Source organism: Xenopus tropicalis, chromosome 7 (genome assembly GCF_000004195.4).
Source record: "Xenopus tropicalis strain Nigerian chromosome 7, UCB_Xtro_10.0, whole genome shotgun sequence".
In the NCBI taxonomy this organism is placed as follows: Eukaryota; Metazoa; Chordata; class Amphibia; order Anura; family Pipidae; genus Xenopus; species Xenopus tropicalis.
Genome location: NC_030683.2, coordinates 133,088,464 through 133,105,850, shown reverse-complemented (window position 1 = coordinate 133,105,850; position 17,387 = coordinate 133,088,464). Strand labels below are relative to the sequence as shown.

General features: G+C 51.6%; 2 protein-coding genes across 2 annotated transcripts in view; one reads left to right on the top strand and one right to left on the bottom strand.

The window, feature by feature from the left end:
- Window positions 1-4,377, bottom strand: part of ano7 (anoctamin 7) — a 44,994-nt gene extending 40,617 nt beyond the window's left edge. The window contains exons 1-7 of the mRNA XM_031905834.1: window positions 4,304-4,377; window positions 2,947-3,111; window positions 1,730-1,841; window positions 1,315-1,475; window positions 1,076-1,183; window positions 810-946; window positions 463-520 (exon numbers count right to left, since the gene is read on the bottom strand). Coding sequence (XP_031761694.1) covers window positions 463-520; window positions 810-946; window positions 1,076-1,183; window positions 1,315-1,475; window positions 1,730-1,841; window positions 2,947-3,081 — 711 coding nt within the window. The 5' untranslated portion in view covers window positions 3,082-3,111; window positions 4,304-4,377. The remainder of the gene's footprint in view (window positions 1-462; window positions 521-809; window positions 947-1,075; window positions 1,184-1,314; window positions 1,476-1,729; window positions 1,842-2,946; window positions 3,112-4,303) is intronic.
- Window positions 4,378-4,524: 147 nt separating this feature from the next.
- Window positions 4,525-17,387, top strand: part of tmem269 (transmembrane protein 269) — a 31,428-nt gene continuing 18,565 nt past the window's right edge. Inside the window, 1 exon segment of the mRNA NM_001126506.1 lies at window positions 4,525-4,710. The gene's annotated coding sequence lies outside the window, so the exon portion shown is untranslated.

Below are 17,387 nucleotides of genomic sequence, written 5' to 3'. Positions count from 1 at the left end.
CTATATCTAGCCCCCCCTCTATATCTAGCCCCCCCTATATCTAGCCCCCTCTATATCTACCCCCCCCTCTATATCTAGCCCCCCCTCTATATCTAGCCCCCTCTTTATCTAGCCCCCCCTCTATATCTAGCCCCCCTCATATCTTAGCCCCTCCTTGTATATCTAGGCCCCTCCTTGTGTATCTAGCCCCCCCTCTATATCTAGCCCCCCTCTATATCTAGCCCCTCCTTGTATATCTAGCCCCTCCTTGTATATCTAGCCCCTCCTTGTATATCTAGCCCCCCTCTATATCTAGCCCCTCCTTGTATATCTAGCCCCCCTCTATATCTAGCCCCCTCTATAGCTAGCCCCTCCTTCTATATCTAGCCCCCCTCTATATCTAGCCCCTCCTTCTATATCTAGCCCCCCTCTATATCTAGCCCCTCCTTCTATATCTATATGGAGAGATGTAGTTGAACTTACAATTCTGCTGCGCTGGGTGTTGCTGAAGTAGGTGGCCGGGCACTCGCTGCCCAGGAACCTGCGGGTACAAATGGGAACTTTATTGTGATGTCACAGGTGCCTTGGTGATGTCACACTGTAAGTACTTCCCGTTCCTTGTGTGACATATCAGCCAATGAGAAGGTGATGTATCCCACTATGGTGTCACATGATCAGAACCCCCCGTGGGACCTTATAACCGTCACGGACCCCCTGTCCGACTGATTTGCCCACATCACTGCCCCCAGTCTTTATGGGTAATTGGATTGGTTCTGCTTTGCTGAGGATTCTGGGAGTTGTAGTTCTATCAGTAGGGCAGGATGACTTACTTCTGTAGTTTGGATCGTCGGAAGGCGCAGGTGTAATAATCCAGCGGTTTGTTGGGCACATGCTGGTACATGGGGTTGGGCAGCCGCAGCCATTGGAGGAACCTGTGGGAGGAGTTAGTGTCTGGGTTGGGCTGGGCCTGTGGGGGGAGAAAGACAGGGGAATCATGGGGGCTCCCAGTAATGTAGGGACCAATGGGTACAGTGCCAGTATCACCCCCCTGACTGGAAGTTGGCTCCTCCCCCCCGGGGCAGTTAATGGCACTGACCTGCAGGGGGGCCCTCATACACATCTCCTCCGCGTAGTACACCAGGAGCTCCCAGGGGGCGCTGAGCTTCATGTAGTGTAGGCACCGCCTCTCGCTCAGGGTCTGCTCCTGGGGGCACAGAGATTGGGGGGTGCGGGGGCCACATTAGGGGGGTAATGGGGAGAAAGGAAGCGCTTTGGGCAAGTAAGGTTAAGTTGCCCTTTACCCCCCGCTATTACTAATACCCCAACTGGCCCGACCTTCTCACACAGGACCCCGGCCTTCAGCAGGTTTCGGTGGAAACGTTTCCGGTAACCGTCCAGCCGCTCTGCCTTGGCCCTGCCGTCCCTCTGTGGCCCCGCCCCCTTGCCCCGGGGTTTCCTGGAGGACTGGAGCTTCTCCTCCCAAACCAGCACGAAGTCTGAAAGGAGAATATCGGGGTATTGGGGTATCGGGGTATTGGGGGTCATTCGCTGGGTGTGGTCTCGGGTTTACGGAGCGGGGTAGGGAGTGGCTTGAAGGGCAACTGTCTCATCTCATGATGGGGGGACAGGGTCAGCCCCCCTGGGGTATCAGTTTAAGAGAAGTTGCCCCGATTGGGGCAATACTTTTTGGATTTGGCCACATACTAATTTGCATATATTGAAATGAGCGCAACATTAACCAGTTCCTCACCAATCGGCGTCTTCCCGTCCTTAAATACGTTCCCCCCGGGTTCCGGGCTGTAGATATTCATGTAGGGGACGTATAGGGGCTCATCATCTTCCTCCGCCCCTTCCTCGCCGTACTGCCCGCCCCCGAGGAGCCAGAGAGAAGTGGGAGAGTCAGTAGCGCAGCCGGGGAGCCCCCTCCCTACCCAGTTACACCCCACTCCCAACAGGCACCCCCAGAGTAATGGCAGTGCCACTGGGCTTCATTACCCGGGGGTATAACTGTTACTGCCCGCCCCCGAGGAGCCAGAGAGAAGTGGGAGAGTCAGTAGCGCAGCCGGGGAGCCCCCTCCCTACCCAGTTACACCCCACTTCCAACAGGCACCCCCAGAGTAATGGCAGCACCACTGGGCTTCACTACCTGGGGGTATAACTGTTACTGCCCGCCCCCGAGGAGCCAGAGAGAAGTGGGAGAGTCAGTAGCGCAGCCGGGGAGCCCCCTCCCTACCCAGTTACACCCCACTTCCAACAGGCACCCCCAGAGTAATGGCAGTGCCACTGGGCTTCATTACCCGGGGGTATAACTGTTACTGCCCGCCCCCGAGGAGCCAGAGAGAAGTGGGAGAGTCAGTAGCGCAGCCGGGGAGCCCCCTCCCTACCCAGTTACACCCCACTTCCAACAGGCACCCCCAGAGTAATGGCAGTGCCACTGGGCTTCACTACCCGGGGGTATAACTGTTACTGCCCGCCCCCGAGGAGCCAGAGAGAAGTGGGAGAGTCAGTAGCGCAGCCGGGGAGCCCCCTCCCTACCCAGTTACACCCCACTTCCAACAGGCACCCCCAGAGTAATGGCAGTGCCACTGGGCTTCACTACCCGGGGGTATAACTGTTACTGCCCGCCCCCGAGGAGCCAGAGAGAAGTGGGAGAGTCAGTAGCGCAGCCGGGGAGCCCCCTCCCTACCCAGTTACACCCCACTTCCAACAGGCACCCCCAGAGTAATGGCAGTGCCACTGGGCTTCACTACCCGGGGGTATAACTGTTACTGCCCGCCCCCGAGGAGCCAGAGAGAAGTGGGAGAGTCAGTAGCGCAGCCGGGGAGCCCCCTCCCTACCCAGTTACACCCCACTCCCAACAGGCACCCCCAGAGTAATGGCAGTGCCACTGCCTGAGGGTATAACCGTTACAGCCCCCCACAAGTCTTATGATACCCCTGGGTAGGGCAATAAACAAATGGATCTTACAAAGCTGGTGGTGCCAACTCCCCCATTGGGCACAATCCCTGGCGAGTCCCCGAGGAGTTCAGACCCCTCCCTCTCCAGCTCCACCAATGAGCTTGTATCCAGGTCAGACCAATCGGAAAGTCTCCGCTGAAACATCTTCACCTGCCCCGACTGTTGCCCCACAGTCTGCAAAATAAACAGGGAAGACTGGGAGAGAGGCAATTGATACAGAGGGGGCAGGTACGGTGAGGACATACAGGAAGAGGGGCAGATAGAGAGAGAGAGGGGCAGATAGAGGGAGAGGGGCATTGATACAGAGGGGGCAGGTACGGTGAGGACATACAGGAAGAGGGGCAGATAGAGGGAGAGAGGGGCAGATAGAGGGAGAGGGGCATTGATACAGAGGGGGCAGGTACAGTGAGAGGGACACATAGAGAGAGATGGGCAGATAGAGGGAGAGAGGGGCAGATAGAGAGAGAGGAGCAGATAGAGAGAGAGGGGCAGATAGAGGGAGAGAGGCAGATAGAGAGAGAGGGGTAGATAGAGACAGAGGGGCAGATAGAGGGAGAGAGGCAGATAGAGAGAGAGGGGTAGATAGAGACAGAGGGGCAGATAGAGGGAGAGAGGCATTGATACAGAGGGGCAGGTACGGTGAGAGGGACACATACAGGGAGAGGGGCAGATAGAGACAGAGGGGCAGATAGAGGGAGAGAGGCAGATAGAGAGAGAGGGGCAGATAGAGGGAGAGAGGCAGATAGAGGGAGAGAGGCAGATAGAGAGAGAGAGGCAGATAGAGAGAGAGGGGCAGATAGAGAGAGAGGGGTAGATGGAGAGGCAGGAGATGGGAAAGGGGCAGATAAAGCAAGGGACAAATACATGGAGCTGGGGGCAAGCACAGGGAGCTGGGGCAACAAGAGGGAATTAAAGAAGGGCAGACAGTGAGGGGAGTAGAAGATAAGGAGGCAGGAATAGAAGTGGAGGGGCAGAAAAATAAGAGACATGAGGGTACAGGGAAGGGGGTAAATACTGAGAAAGAGGAGTAGAAAAAGGCAAGGGGTAAATATATTTATTATAGGCTAAGGGGGCAGATACAGGAAGGACAGTACATGAAGAGGGGCAGATACAGGAAGGACAGTACATGAAGAGGGGCAGATACAGGGAGAAGGGCAGATTTAGGCAGTGGGATACAAAGAAAGGGAGAGACAAGGGGCAGATAAAAGAAGAATGGGGCAATTAGAGAGAGAAGGCAAATACAGGGTGAGGGGGCAGATAAAGGAATCAGGGGTAGGATGCTCAGGACCAGAGAGGAGGGGCAATTACAATGTTAGGGTTGTTGAAGTTGGGGGACAGGGGCAGAATCGGGGGGTTCTCTCCTCACCTGGGCTCCGGCAGTGGCAGGGGGGGCAGGGACGGTGCTGCAGTGCTGACTGGGGCAGGGCCAGGGGGCGGAGCATCTCTCTAACTGGTGCTGTAATGGGAGCCGAGAGAATTCCCAGCATGGGAGGTGAGCCAATCAGCACAGAGTTCTATTCCCCCCCCCCCCCCGCTCTTCCTACAGCATCAGCACCTAATTACTGCCCCTCCCTCCCCTGTCTGCATCAACATCTTCCCCATACAGAGCTGCACCTTATCCCACAGAGCTAACACTCTAATGCTGGCTTGTAGGTGCAGCGAGGTACTGGGGGGAGATTGGATTCACTTACCCAGGGGGAGGTTCCTGTCTGACCATGGGAAAGAGAGCAGCCCAGGAGCAGGAAGTACAGAGAATCAGAGCTCTGTACCTGGGTAAGTACTGGGGGGAGATTGGATTCACTTACCCAGGGGGAGGTTCCTGCCTGACCATGGGAAAGAGAGCAGCCCAGGAGCAGGAAGTACAGAGAATCAGAGCTCTGTACCTGGGTAAGTACTGGGGGGAGATTGGATTCACTTACCCGGGGGGGGGGGGGTTCCTGCCTGACCATGGGAAAGAGAGCAGCCCAGGAGCAGGAAGTACAGAGAATCAGAGCTCTGTACCTGGGTAAGTACTGGGGGGAGATTGGATTCACTTACCCAGGGGGAGGTTCCTGCCTGACCATGGGAAAGAGAGCAGCCCAAGAGCAGGAAGTACAGAGAATCAGAGCTCTGTACCTGGGTAAGTACTGGGGGGAGATTGGATTCACTTACCCAGGGGGAGGTTCCTGCCTGACCATGGGAAAGAGAGCAGCCCAAGAGCAGGAAGTACAGAGAAATTCTGCTTTATTTATTTATTGATTTCTTTTGTTGTCATAGAAAAGCAAAGAAGAGTGACAAGTAGCAGATATATGTGAAAATGAGCACAAAATACGCAATTCTGTAACACTCAGAGCTAGTGCTGGGCGGTATACCGGTAAAAACCGATCACCGTTTTTTTTTTTGAAACCGATATGAATTTTCTACATACCCCCATACCGGTGTGCGTGAATACTTCCGGGTGCGCGCGTGACATCAGCGCGCACACTCTACAAAAGCGCCATCGCTAGGATGCATTCAGAGTCGGATACCAATGTGAGCTGTCGGGGGGGGGGTGCCTGGCAAGTAATTATATTTTATGTGAAGGGGATGGGGGGGTGTTGGGGGGTTATACTTATGTGAAGGGGATGGGGTTGTGTTTGGGGGGGGTGGGATGGGGTGGGGGGTTATATTTATGTGAAGGGGATGGGGGGTGTTTGGGGTGGGGGGGGTGTGTGCGGATGGGGGTGTGTGTGCGGATGGGGGGGTGTTTGGGGTGGGGGGGTGCGTGCGGATGGGGGGGTGTTTGGGGTGGGGTGGGGGGGTGCGTGCGGATGGGGGGGTGGGGGGCTGCGTGCGGATGGGGGGGTGTTTGGGGTGGCGGGGGGGGTGCGGGTGGCGGGTGTTTGGGGTGGTCACCTAATCATGCATGGGGAAAAAAAAATACCGTCAAATACCGTGATACCGATATAATTTTGAAAAATACAGTGATATAAATTTTTGGTCATACCGCCCAGCACTACCCAGAGCCATTCTGTATCACACGGAGCCATTCTGTATCACACAGAGCCATTCTGTAACACCCGGAACCATTCTGTAACACCCAGAGCCATTCTGTAACACTCAGAGCCATTCTGTAACACCCAGAGCCATTCTGTAACACTCGGAGCCATTCTTTAACACCTAGAGCCATTCTGTAACACCCAGAGCCATTCTGTAACACTCGGAGCCATTCTGTAACACTCAGCCATTCTGTAACACCCAGAGCCATTCTGTAACACTCGGAACCATTCTGTAACACCCGGAGCCATTCTGTAACACTCGGAGCCATTCTGTAACACTCAGCCATTCTGTAAAACCCAGAGCCATTCTGTAACACTCGGAGCCATTCTGTAACACCCTGAGCCATTCTGTAACAGCCAGAGCCATTCTGTAACACCCAGAGCCATTCTGTAACACCTAGAGCCATTCTGTAACACCCAGAGCCATTCTGTAACACCTAGAGCCATTATGTAACACTCAGAGCCATTCTGTAACACCCGGAGCCATTCTGTAACACTCAGAGCCATTCTGTAACACCCGGAGCCATTCTGTAACACTCAGAGCCATTCTGTAACACTCAGCCATTCTGTAACACCCAGAGCCATTCTGTAACATCCAGAGCCATTCTGTAACACTCGGAGCCATTCTGTAACACCTAGAGCCATTCTGTAACACCCAGAGCCATTCTGTAACACCTAGAGCCATTCTGTAACACCCAGAGCCATTCTGTAACACCTAGAGCCATTCTGTAACACCCAGAGCCATTCTGTAACACCTAGAGCCATTCTGTAACACCCAGAGCCATTCTGTAACACCTAGAGCCATTCTGTAACACCCAGAGCCATTCTGTAACACCTAGAGCCATTATGTAACACCCGGAGCCATTCTGTAACACTCAGAGCCATTCTGTAACACTCAGAGCCATTCTGTAACACCCAGAGCCATTCTGCAACACTCGGAGCCATTCTTTAACACCTAGAGCCATTCTGTAACACCCAAAGCCATTCTGTAACACCCAGAGCCATTCTGTAACACTCAGAGCCATTCTGTAACACTCAGCCATTCTGTAACACCCAGAGCCATTCTGTAACACCCAGAGCCATTCTGTAACACTTGGAGCCATTCTGTAACACATAGAGCCATTCTGTAACACCCAGAGCCATTCTGTAACACCTAGAGCCATTCTGTAACACCCAGAGCCATTCTGTAACACCTAGAGCCATTATGTAACACCCAGAGCCATTCTGTAACACTCAGAGCCATTCTGTAACACCCGGAGCCATTCTGTAACACTCAGAGCCATTCTGTAACACTCAGCCATTCTGTAACACCCAGAGCCATTCTGTAAAACTCGGAGCCATTCTTTAACACCTAGAGCCATTCTGTAACACCCAGAGCCATTCTGTAACACCTAGAGCCATTATGTAACACCCAGAGCCATTCTGTAACACTCAGAGCCATTCTGTAACACCCGGAGCCATTCGGTAACACTCAGAGCCATTCTGTAACACTCAGCCATTCTGTAACACCCAGAGCCATTCTGTAACACTCGGAGCCATTCTGTAACACTCGGAGCCATTCTGTAACACCCAGAGCCATTCTGTAACACCCAGAGCCATTCTGTAACACCCGGAGCCATTCTGTAACACTCAGAGCCATTCTGTAACACTCAGCCATTCTGTAACACCCAGAGCCATTCTGTAACATCCAGAGCCATTCTGTAACACTCGGAGCCATTCTGTAACACCTAGAGCCATTATGTAACACCCAGAGCCATTCTGTAACACCCAGAGCCATTCTGTAACACCCAGAGCCGTTCTGTAACACCTAGAGCCATTCTGTAACACCCAGAGCCATTCTGTAACACCTAGAGCCATTCTGTAACACCCAGAGCCATTCTGTAACACCTAGAGCCATTCTGTAACACCCAGAGCCATTATGTAACACTCAGAGCCATTCTGTAACACCTAGAGCCATTCTGTAACACCCGGAGCCATTCTGTAACACTCAGAGCCATTCTGTAACACTCGGAGCCATTCTGTAACACCCAGAGCCATTCTGTAACACTCTGAGCCATTCTTTAACACCTAGAGCCATTCTGTAACACCCAGAGCCATTCTGTAACACCTAGAGCCATTATGTAACACCCAGAGCCATTCTGTAACACTCGGAGCCATTCTGTAACACTCAGAGCCATTCTGTAACACCCAGAGCCATTCTGTAACACCTAGAGCCATTCTGTAACACCCAGAGCCATTCTGTAACACCTAGAGCCATTATGTAACACCCAGAGCCATTCTGTAACACTCAGAGCCATTCTGTAACACCCGGAGCCATTCTGTAACACTCGGAGCCATTCTGTAACACCCAGAGCCATTCTGTAACACCTAGAGCCATTCTGTAACACCCAGAGCCATTCTGTAACAGCCAGAGCCATTCTGTAACACCTAGAGCCATTCTGTAACACCCGGAGCCATTCTGTAACACTCAGAGCCATTCTGTAACACCCAGAGCCATTCTGTAACACTCCGTGCCATTCTGTAACACCCAGAGCCATTCTGTAAAACTCGGAGTCATTCTGTAACACTTGGAGCCATTCTGTAACACTCAGAGCCATTCTGTAACACCCAGAGCCATTCTGTAACACCCGGAGCCATTCTGTAACACTCGGAGCCATTCTGTAACACTCAGCGCCATTCTGTAACACCCAGAGCCATTCTGTAACACCTAGAGCCATTCTGTAACACCCAGAGCCATTCTGTAACACCTAGAGCCATTATGTAACACCCAGAGCCATTCTGTAACACCTAGAGCCATTATGTAACACCCGGAGCCATTCTGTAACACTCAGAGCCATTCTGTAACACTCAGCCATTCTGTAACACCCAGAGCCATTCTGCAACACTCGGAGCCATTCTTTAACACCTAGAGCCATTCTGTAACACCCAGAGCCATTCTGTAACACCCGGAGCCATTCTGTAACACTCAGAGCCATTCTGTAACACTCAGCCATTCTGTAACACCCAGAGCCATTCTGTAACATCCAGAGCCATTCTGTAACACTTGGAGCCATTCTGTAACACATAGAGCCATTCTGTAACACCCAGAGCCATTCTGTAACACCTTGAGCCATTCTGTAACACCCAGAGCCATTCTGTAACACCTAGAGCCATTCTGTAACACCCAGAGCCATTCTGTAACACCTAGAGCCATTCTGTAACACCCAGAGCCATTCTGTAACACCTAGAGCCATTATGTAACACCCAGAGCCATTCTGTAACACTCAGAGCCATTCTGTAACACCCGGAGCCATTCTGTAACACTCAGAGCCATTCTGTAACACTCAGCCATTCTGTAACACCCAGAGCCATTCTGTAAAACTCGGAGCCATTCTTTAACACCTAGAGCCATTCTGTAACACCCAGAGCCATTCTGTAACACCTAGAGCCATTATGTAACACCCAGAGCCATTCTGTAACACTCAGAGCCATTCTGTAACACCCGGAGCCATTCTGTAACACTCAGAGCCATTCTGTAACACTCGGAGCCATTCTGTAACACCCAGAGCCATTCTGTAACACTCGGAGCCATTCTGTAACACTCGGAGCCATTCTGTAACATCCAGAGCCATTCTGTAACACCCAGAGCCATTCTGTAACACCCGGAGCCATTCTGTAACACTCGGAGCCATTCTGTAACACTCAGCCATTCTGTAACACCCAGAGCCATTCTGTAACACCCAGAGCCGTTCTGTAACACCTAGAGCCATTCTGTAACACCCAGAGCCATTCTGTAACACCTAGAGCCATTCTGTAACACCCAGAGCCATTCTGTAACACCTAGAGCCATTCTGTAACACCCAGAGCCATTCTGTAACACCCAGAGCCATTATGTAACACTCAGAGCCATTCTGTAACACCTAGAGCCATTCTGTAACACCCGGAGCCATTCTGTAACACTCAGAGCCATTCTGTAACACTCGGAGCCATTCTGTAACACCCGGAGCCATTCTGTAACACTCTGAGCCATTCTTTAACACCTAGAGCCATTCTGTAACACCCAGAGCCATTCTGTAACACCTAGAGCCATTATGTAACACCCAGAGCCATTCTGTAACACTCAGAGCCATTCTGTAACACCCGGAGCCATTCTGTAACACTCGGAGCCATTCTGTAACACTCAGAGCCATTCTGTAACACCCAGAGCCATTCTGTAACACCTAGAGCCATTCTGTAACACCCAGAGCCATTCTGTAACACCTAGAGCCATTCTGTAACACCCAGAGCCATTCTGTAACACTCAGAGCCATTCTGTAACACCCGGAGCCATTCTGTAACACCCAGAGCCATTCTGTAACACCTAGAGCCATTCTGTAACACCCAGAGCCATTCTGTAACACCCAGAGCCATTCTGTAACACCTAGAGCCATTCTGTAACACCCGGAGCCATTCTGTAACACCCAGAGCCATTCTGTAACACCCAGAGCCATTCTGTAACACTCCGTGCCATTCTGTAACACCCAGAGCCATTCTGTAAAACTCGGAGTCATTCTGTAACACTTGGAGCCATTCTGTAACACTCAGAGCCATTCTGTAACACCCAGAGCCATTCTGTAACACCCGGAGCCATTCTGTAACACTCGGAGCCATTCTGTAACACTCAGAGCCATTCTGTAACACCCAGAGCCATTCTGTAACACCTAGAGCCATTCTGTAACACCCAGAGCCATTCTGTAACACCTAGAGCCATTATGTAACACCCAGAGCCATTCTGTAACACCTAGAGCCATTATGTAACACCCGGAGCCATTCTGTAACACTCAGAGCCATTCTGTAACACTCAGCCATTCTGTAACACCCAGAGCCATTCTGCAACACTCGGAGCCATTCTTTAACACCTAGAGCCATTCTGTAACACCCAGAGCCATTCTGTAACACCCGGAGCCATTCTGTAACACTCAGAGCCATTCTGTAACACTCAGCCATTCTGTAACACCCAGAGCAATTCTGTAACATCCAGAGCCATTCTGTAACACTTGGAGCCATTCTGTAACACATAGAGCCATTCTGTAACACCCAGAGCCATTCTGTAACACCTAGAGCCATTCTGTAACACCCAGAGCCATTCTGTAACACCTAGAGCCATTCTGTAACACCCAGAGCCATTCTGTAACACCTAGAGCCATTCTGTAACACCCAGAGCCATTCTGTAACACCTAGAGCCATTATGTAACACCCAGAGCCATTCTGTAACACTCAGAGCCATTCTGTAACACCCGGAGCCATTCTGTAACACTCAGAGCCATTCTGTAACACTCAGCCATTCTGTAACACCCAGAGCCATTCTGTAAAACTCGGAGCCATTCTTTAACACCTAGAGCCATTCTGTAACACCCAGAGCCATTCTGTAACACCTAGAGCCATTATGTAACACCCAGAGCCATTCTGTAACACTCAGAGCCATTCTGTAACACCCGGAGCCATTCTGTAACACTCAGAGCCATTCTGTAACACTCGGAGCCATTCTGTAACACCCAGAGCCATTCTGTAACACTCGGAGCCATTCTGTAACACTCGGAGCCATTCTGTAACACCCAGAGCCATTCTGTAACACCCAGAGCCATTCTGTAACACCCGGAGCCATTCTGTAACACTCGGAGCCATTCTGTAACACTCAGCCATTCTGTAACACCCAGAGCCATTCTGTAACATCCAGAGCCATTCTGTAACACTCGGAGCCATTCTGTAACACCTAGAGCCATTATGTAACACCCAGAGCCATTATGTAACACCCAGAGCCATTCTGTAACACCCAGAGCCGTTCTGTAACACCTAGAGCCGTTCTGTAACTCCCAGAGCCATTCTGTAACACCTAGAGCCATTCTGTAACACCCAGAGCCATTCTGTAACACCTAGAGCCATTCTGTAACACCCAGAGCCATTCTGTAACACCCAGAGCCATTATGTAACACCCAGAGCCATTCTGTAACACCTAGAGCCATTCTGTAACACCCGGAGCCATTCTGTAACACTCAGAGCCATTCTGTAACACTCGGAGCCATTCTGTAACACCCAGAGCCATTCTGTAACACCTAGAGCCATTCTGTAACACCCGGAGCCATTCTGTAACACTCAGAGCCATTCTGTTACACTCGGAGCCATTCTGTAACACCTAGAGCCATTCTGTAACACCCAGAGCCATTCTGTAACACCTAGAGCCATTATGTAACACCCAGAGCCATTCTGTAACACTCAGAGCCATTCTGTAACACCCGGAGCCATTCTGTAACACTCGGAGCCATTCTGTAACACTCAGAGCCATTCTGTAACACCCAGAGCCATTCTGTAACACCTAGAGCCATTCTGTAACACCCAGAGCCATTCTGTAACACCTAGAGCCATTATGTAACACCCAGAGCCATTCTGTAACACTCAGAGCCATTCTGTAACACCCGGAGCCATTCTGTAACACTCAGAGCCATTCTGTAACACCCAGAGCCATTCTGTAACACCTAGAGCCATTCTGTAACACCCAGAGCAATTCTGTAACAGCCAGAGCCATTCTGTAACACCTAGAGCCATTCTGTAACACCCGGAGCCATTCTGTAACACCCAGAGCCATTCTGTAACACCCAGAGCCATTCTGTAACACTCCGTGCCATTCTGTAACACCCAGAGCCATTCTGTAAAACTCGGAGTCATTCTGTAACACTCGGAGCCATTCTGTAACACTCAGAGCCATTCTGTTTCAAACCCTGTAGGGGGAGGCAATGGGGACCTCTAAACACAGAGTGGGGGGACCTCTAAACACAGAGTGGGGGGACCTCTATACACAGAGTGGGGGGGGGGAACATGTTGTAACTGATAGAAGTAACATCTCTCCCAGGTGGGTGGGTTTGCCCTTCCGCTTATACAGATCATACTTACTGCCCCAGTCTATAGGGGGTCTCTAGCTGCCCTTACAATAATCTTTGAAAAGCTCCGCCCATAAAGCTACAGCCCCACGTATTGGCCTAGATGAAGAGAATAGCAATTACTGGATGGAAGGTGCCCTTGTAGCCGTGATGTTATCCCAACACAATGCCGTCTCTCTGCACGTGGGATTAGCAGAGACAAAGGGCAAAATGGAGGGCAGAGCCCGGCGGGACACGTGTGGGGATTTGGTCTCTGTATGAGCTGAATGGATGTTTTCCACTTTCACTTGACAAACATTCCACCCTGATCCCTCCTGTTCTACGGGGGAGGGGGCAGAATTCCGGGGAACATCGCGGCTTCATCTCAACCACTTCCTGCCCTTTACTAAAGAATATTTCTATATAACGTTCACTTACCCCCAGCTCTCTCACCAACCATCCAATCTCCTTCTGCCTCCAAACCATTGGGTGCAACGTCCTGGTCCCACATCTTTGGCTCTGCCAGCAGGGCGCCTACTGCCCAATAAACTGCCCGAACCACAGTAACCAATGAACTTCTGCTGCCAAAGCCTAAAGGTCACGGTTCTCACCCTTCTGTATCTCTGCGGCTGACAGTTGGCCACCGACTCCTCTACATTCTGTACTCGGCCGCCATTCCGGACACTGCTCTTTCTTGGTTCTAATGGCTTCTTTCTGATTGGCTTCTCTATTTTCACCTCATTCCCTCTCTCTGTTGGGCCCTTAGTCCCTCTGCTGTTCTCACTCTATACAACTTCTCCAGGGAAACCTCCTCCTGCCCCTCCTCAAGTTTGCATTTCCCAGCACCGCCTGAAACTGAACCTCTTTGCAACAGATTTCATTATATTTTCACCATCATTTTCCCCTGTACCCTCAGGATTTACCATCACCTGTACCTAAGGTTCCATCTTTCTTCCCTGTACCTAAGGTTCCACCCTCCTCTTCCCCTGTACCTAAGGTTCCACCATCCTCTTCCCCTGTACCTAAGGTTCCACCCTCCTCTTCCCCTGTACCTAAGGTTCCATCTTTCTTCCCCTGTACCTAAGGTTCCACCCTCCTCTTCCCCTGTACCTAAGGTTCCACCATCCTCTTCCCCTGTACCTCAGGATTCACCATCCTCTTCCCCTGTACCTAAGGTTCCATCTTTCTTCCCTGTACCTAAGGTTCCACCCTCCTCTTCCCCTGTACCTAAGGTTCCATCTTTCTTCCCTGTACCTAAGGTTCCACCCTCCTCTTCCCCTGTACCTAAGGTTCCACCATCCTCTTCCCCTGTACCTAAGGTTCCACCATCCTCTTCCCCTGTACCTCAGGATTCACCATCCTCTTCCCCTGTACCTAAGGTTCCATCTTTCTTCCCTGTACCTAAGGTTCCACCCTCCTCTTCCCCTGTACCTAAGGTTCCATCTTTCTTCCCTGTACCTAGGTTCCACCCTCCTCTTCCCCTGTACCTATGGTTCCATCTTTCTTCCCTGTACCTAAGGTTCCACCCTCCTCTTCCCCTGTACCTAAGGTTCCATCTTTCTTCCTGTACCTAAGGTTCCACCCTCCTCTTCCCCTGTACCTAAGGTTCCATCTTTCTTCCCTGTACCTAAGGTTCCACCCTCCTCTTCCCCTGTACCTAAGGTTCCATCTTTCTTCCCTGTACCTAAGGTTCCACCCTCCTCTTCCCCTGTACCTAAGGTTCCATCTTTCTTCCCTGTACCTAAGGTTCCACCCTCCTCTTCCCCTGTACCTAAGGTTCCACCATCCTCTTCCCCTGTACCTAAGGTTCCATCTTTCTTCCCTGTACCTAAGGTTCCACCCTCCTCTTCCCCTGTACCTAAGGTTCCACCATCCTCTTCCCTGTACCTAAGGTTCCATCTTTCTTCCCTGTACCTAAGGTTTCCCACCCTCCTCTTCCCCTGTACCTAAGGTTCCATCTTTCTTCCCTGTACCTAAGGTTCCACCTCCTCTTCCCTGTACCTAAGGTTCCACCATCCTCTTCCCCTGTACCTAAGGTTCCATCTTTCTTCCCTGTACCTAAGGTTCCACCCTCCTCTTCCCCTGTACCTAAGGTTCCATCTTTCTTCCCTGTACCTAAGGTTCCACCCTCCTCTTCCCCTGTACCTAAGGTTCCACCATCCTCTTCCCCTGTACCTAAGGTTCCAAATTTCTTTCCCTGTACCTAAGGTTCCACCCTCCTCTTCCCCTGTACCTAAGGTTCCACCATCCTCTTCCCCTGTACCTAAGGTTCCAAATTTCTTTCCCTGTACCTAAGGTTCCACCCTCCTCTTCCCCTGTACCTAAGGTTCCATCTTTCTTTCCCTGTACCTCAGGTTTCACTCTCCATCAGCAACATTGCCCTTCACTTAGCCACGCACATAGGTATTGTTATAACTGATGCCACAGATCCTGCCACTTTCATCTGAGCAACTTTGCCAAGATACAACCTTTGCTCAGCGCCAACACAAGTAGACACTTTCAGTAGCCCCCCCCCCCAGTACATTGCGCTGCTGCTAGGCTCCTCCCTCTCACTGCTCCGCCTGAGCCTATGCCCATCCCTACCCTGGCACCCAATCTCCCCTACATTTACATTACACTCACATTAGCAATGAAGCCCCTCCCTGCATCTCAGCTTTAAAGGCCAAATAATACTGATTACTAAGGCAATACTAACTGGGCTGGTGACCTACCTGAGCCCCCCAGCCACCCCCCTACCCGCTTGGGTGGCACTTAGGGCAACAATGTGGAAGTGCAAGGCGCGTGTAGGGGGGCAAGAGATACAAGGCCTGGCAGCCGGAGTATGTTGGAAGGAATGTTGCTATGAGCACATGACTAAATCTAATTAACAATGAAATGCACCAGGCTGGGCAGGGGGGCAACAAATAGATGGTTGCCATGGCAGCATCACTGTCAGCCCCCCAGCCACGGGGGAAGCCAGTGAATGGGCCCCCTCTCTGCTGCCTCCCCCTTCCCTTCTGGAAAGGGTTATTTACAAGGAACAATTGCATTATGGGTAAAATGAACATGGTGGTTACTTTGCTCTTTCCATATGGAAATGAGCCCCCTCCTGCTTCTCTGCATGTTATTCACAACCCTGGGGTAAATACCCCTGGCATAAATGCCCCATGTCTTGGCCCATCGGAGGGCCCCGTACATGGACCAATAAGCTGCCCCCTCTGTCCTTCAGCAGCTTCTAACAGTCAGTTTATGGGCACCTTAACCCACCTCCTGCTCTGTCTGACTGGATTACTGGAACAGAATCCTATCGGGGCCCCCCATCTCGGGAACCCCACTGGGCCCTCTTTATTCCTCTTTATGCCCCTGATGCCCGAGGATCATTCTGGAAATCCCCCCCCTAAGGTTTATACATAGAGCTGCTGTAAATGCCTGTGCCTACAGCAGCCATAGACAGTCCCTATTAGTGTCATATGAAGAGGTGGGGTCAGGCATCGGGGGCAGTTGGTAATTTTCCCCAACCTTTAACCCTAAGAACTAGGGGTGAGCAAAGGGGCAGTTCTACCCCTACCATGTTGGCCGGGGGTGGGGAACACTGGCAGTCAGGCTTTCCATATTGTGCCAGGCACCTAGAGGTACCAACACAGGGAAATTGCCCCGGCCATTCAGTGCCCTCAGTCTGGGAAGTCCCACAATGCATAGCGGTAGGGAGGGTCACAGCGGAACCATTCAGTACATTGGCATCATCACTGGCAAAAGGTCAATTCTCACCCCCTGAGTCCAGAGAGACAAAAGTGTCAGTGTCCCGGTACCGTCCCTCTCTCACACCCTCGCCCCTCCCTTCCCCAATGAGCCAATCAGCCCAGGGATTACACACCGCTGCCCTTGTTCAGCTTGGCACTGCCCGGCTGCCCGACAATATGACTCAGCTGTCACGTTCCTGTCACACAGTCGACACCAAGAGATAAATAACTGGCCAATTGTGCGCTGTAACCCTGTCATGCCACCCAGCTAAGCCAATGCCACCCTCCTGCCCCTGCTGCCCCATTGCCCCTCTCTCTTGGTAGGGAAACCATAGCCTCCCTATACAGTATAGAGACCCTTCCTGTACTGATGATGAAACCTTCTTTCCAGGGCCATATCCTCAATAGATTTTAGGAAAGAATTATCCATCTTGCAGCCAATCACACTGCCCCATTTCCCCTGCCCCTTCTCATGTTAACTGCTTAGGGCCTTTGGCTCAGAACCCAAAAGTGAGTCCCCGTGCTGCTAATGGTACGTTCCTGTGCTGCTGAACCTGGTTCTGCTAAAGTGGGTCCCTGTGCTGCCAAATGCCCCCTGTTAGGTTGCACTTACTTCAGCCCTGTTCAGTTACTGGCACTACCCCTCCAGCCCTTTCCTTTTTCCTCCCTGTCCCTCCCTCCTAGCCAATCACATGCCTTCCTGCTAACATGTGACATATCAACGTTCAGTGATTCCCCCATGATCAGTTCCCCATTGTAACAGCCCAGTCACCCCTTAAAGTGACATAATGGGAGACTGAGAGGAGGAGGCTAGAGAATATTGACCATGTGTCCATGTGCGA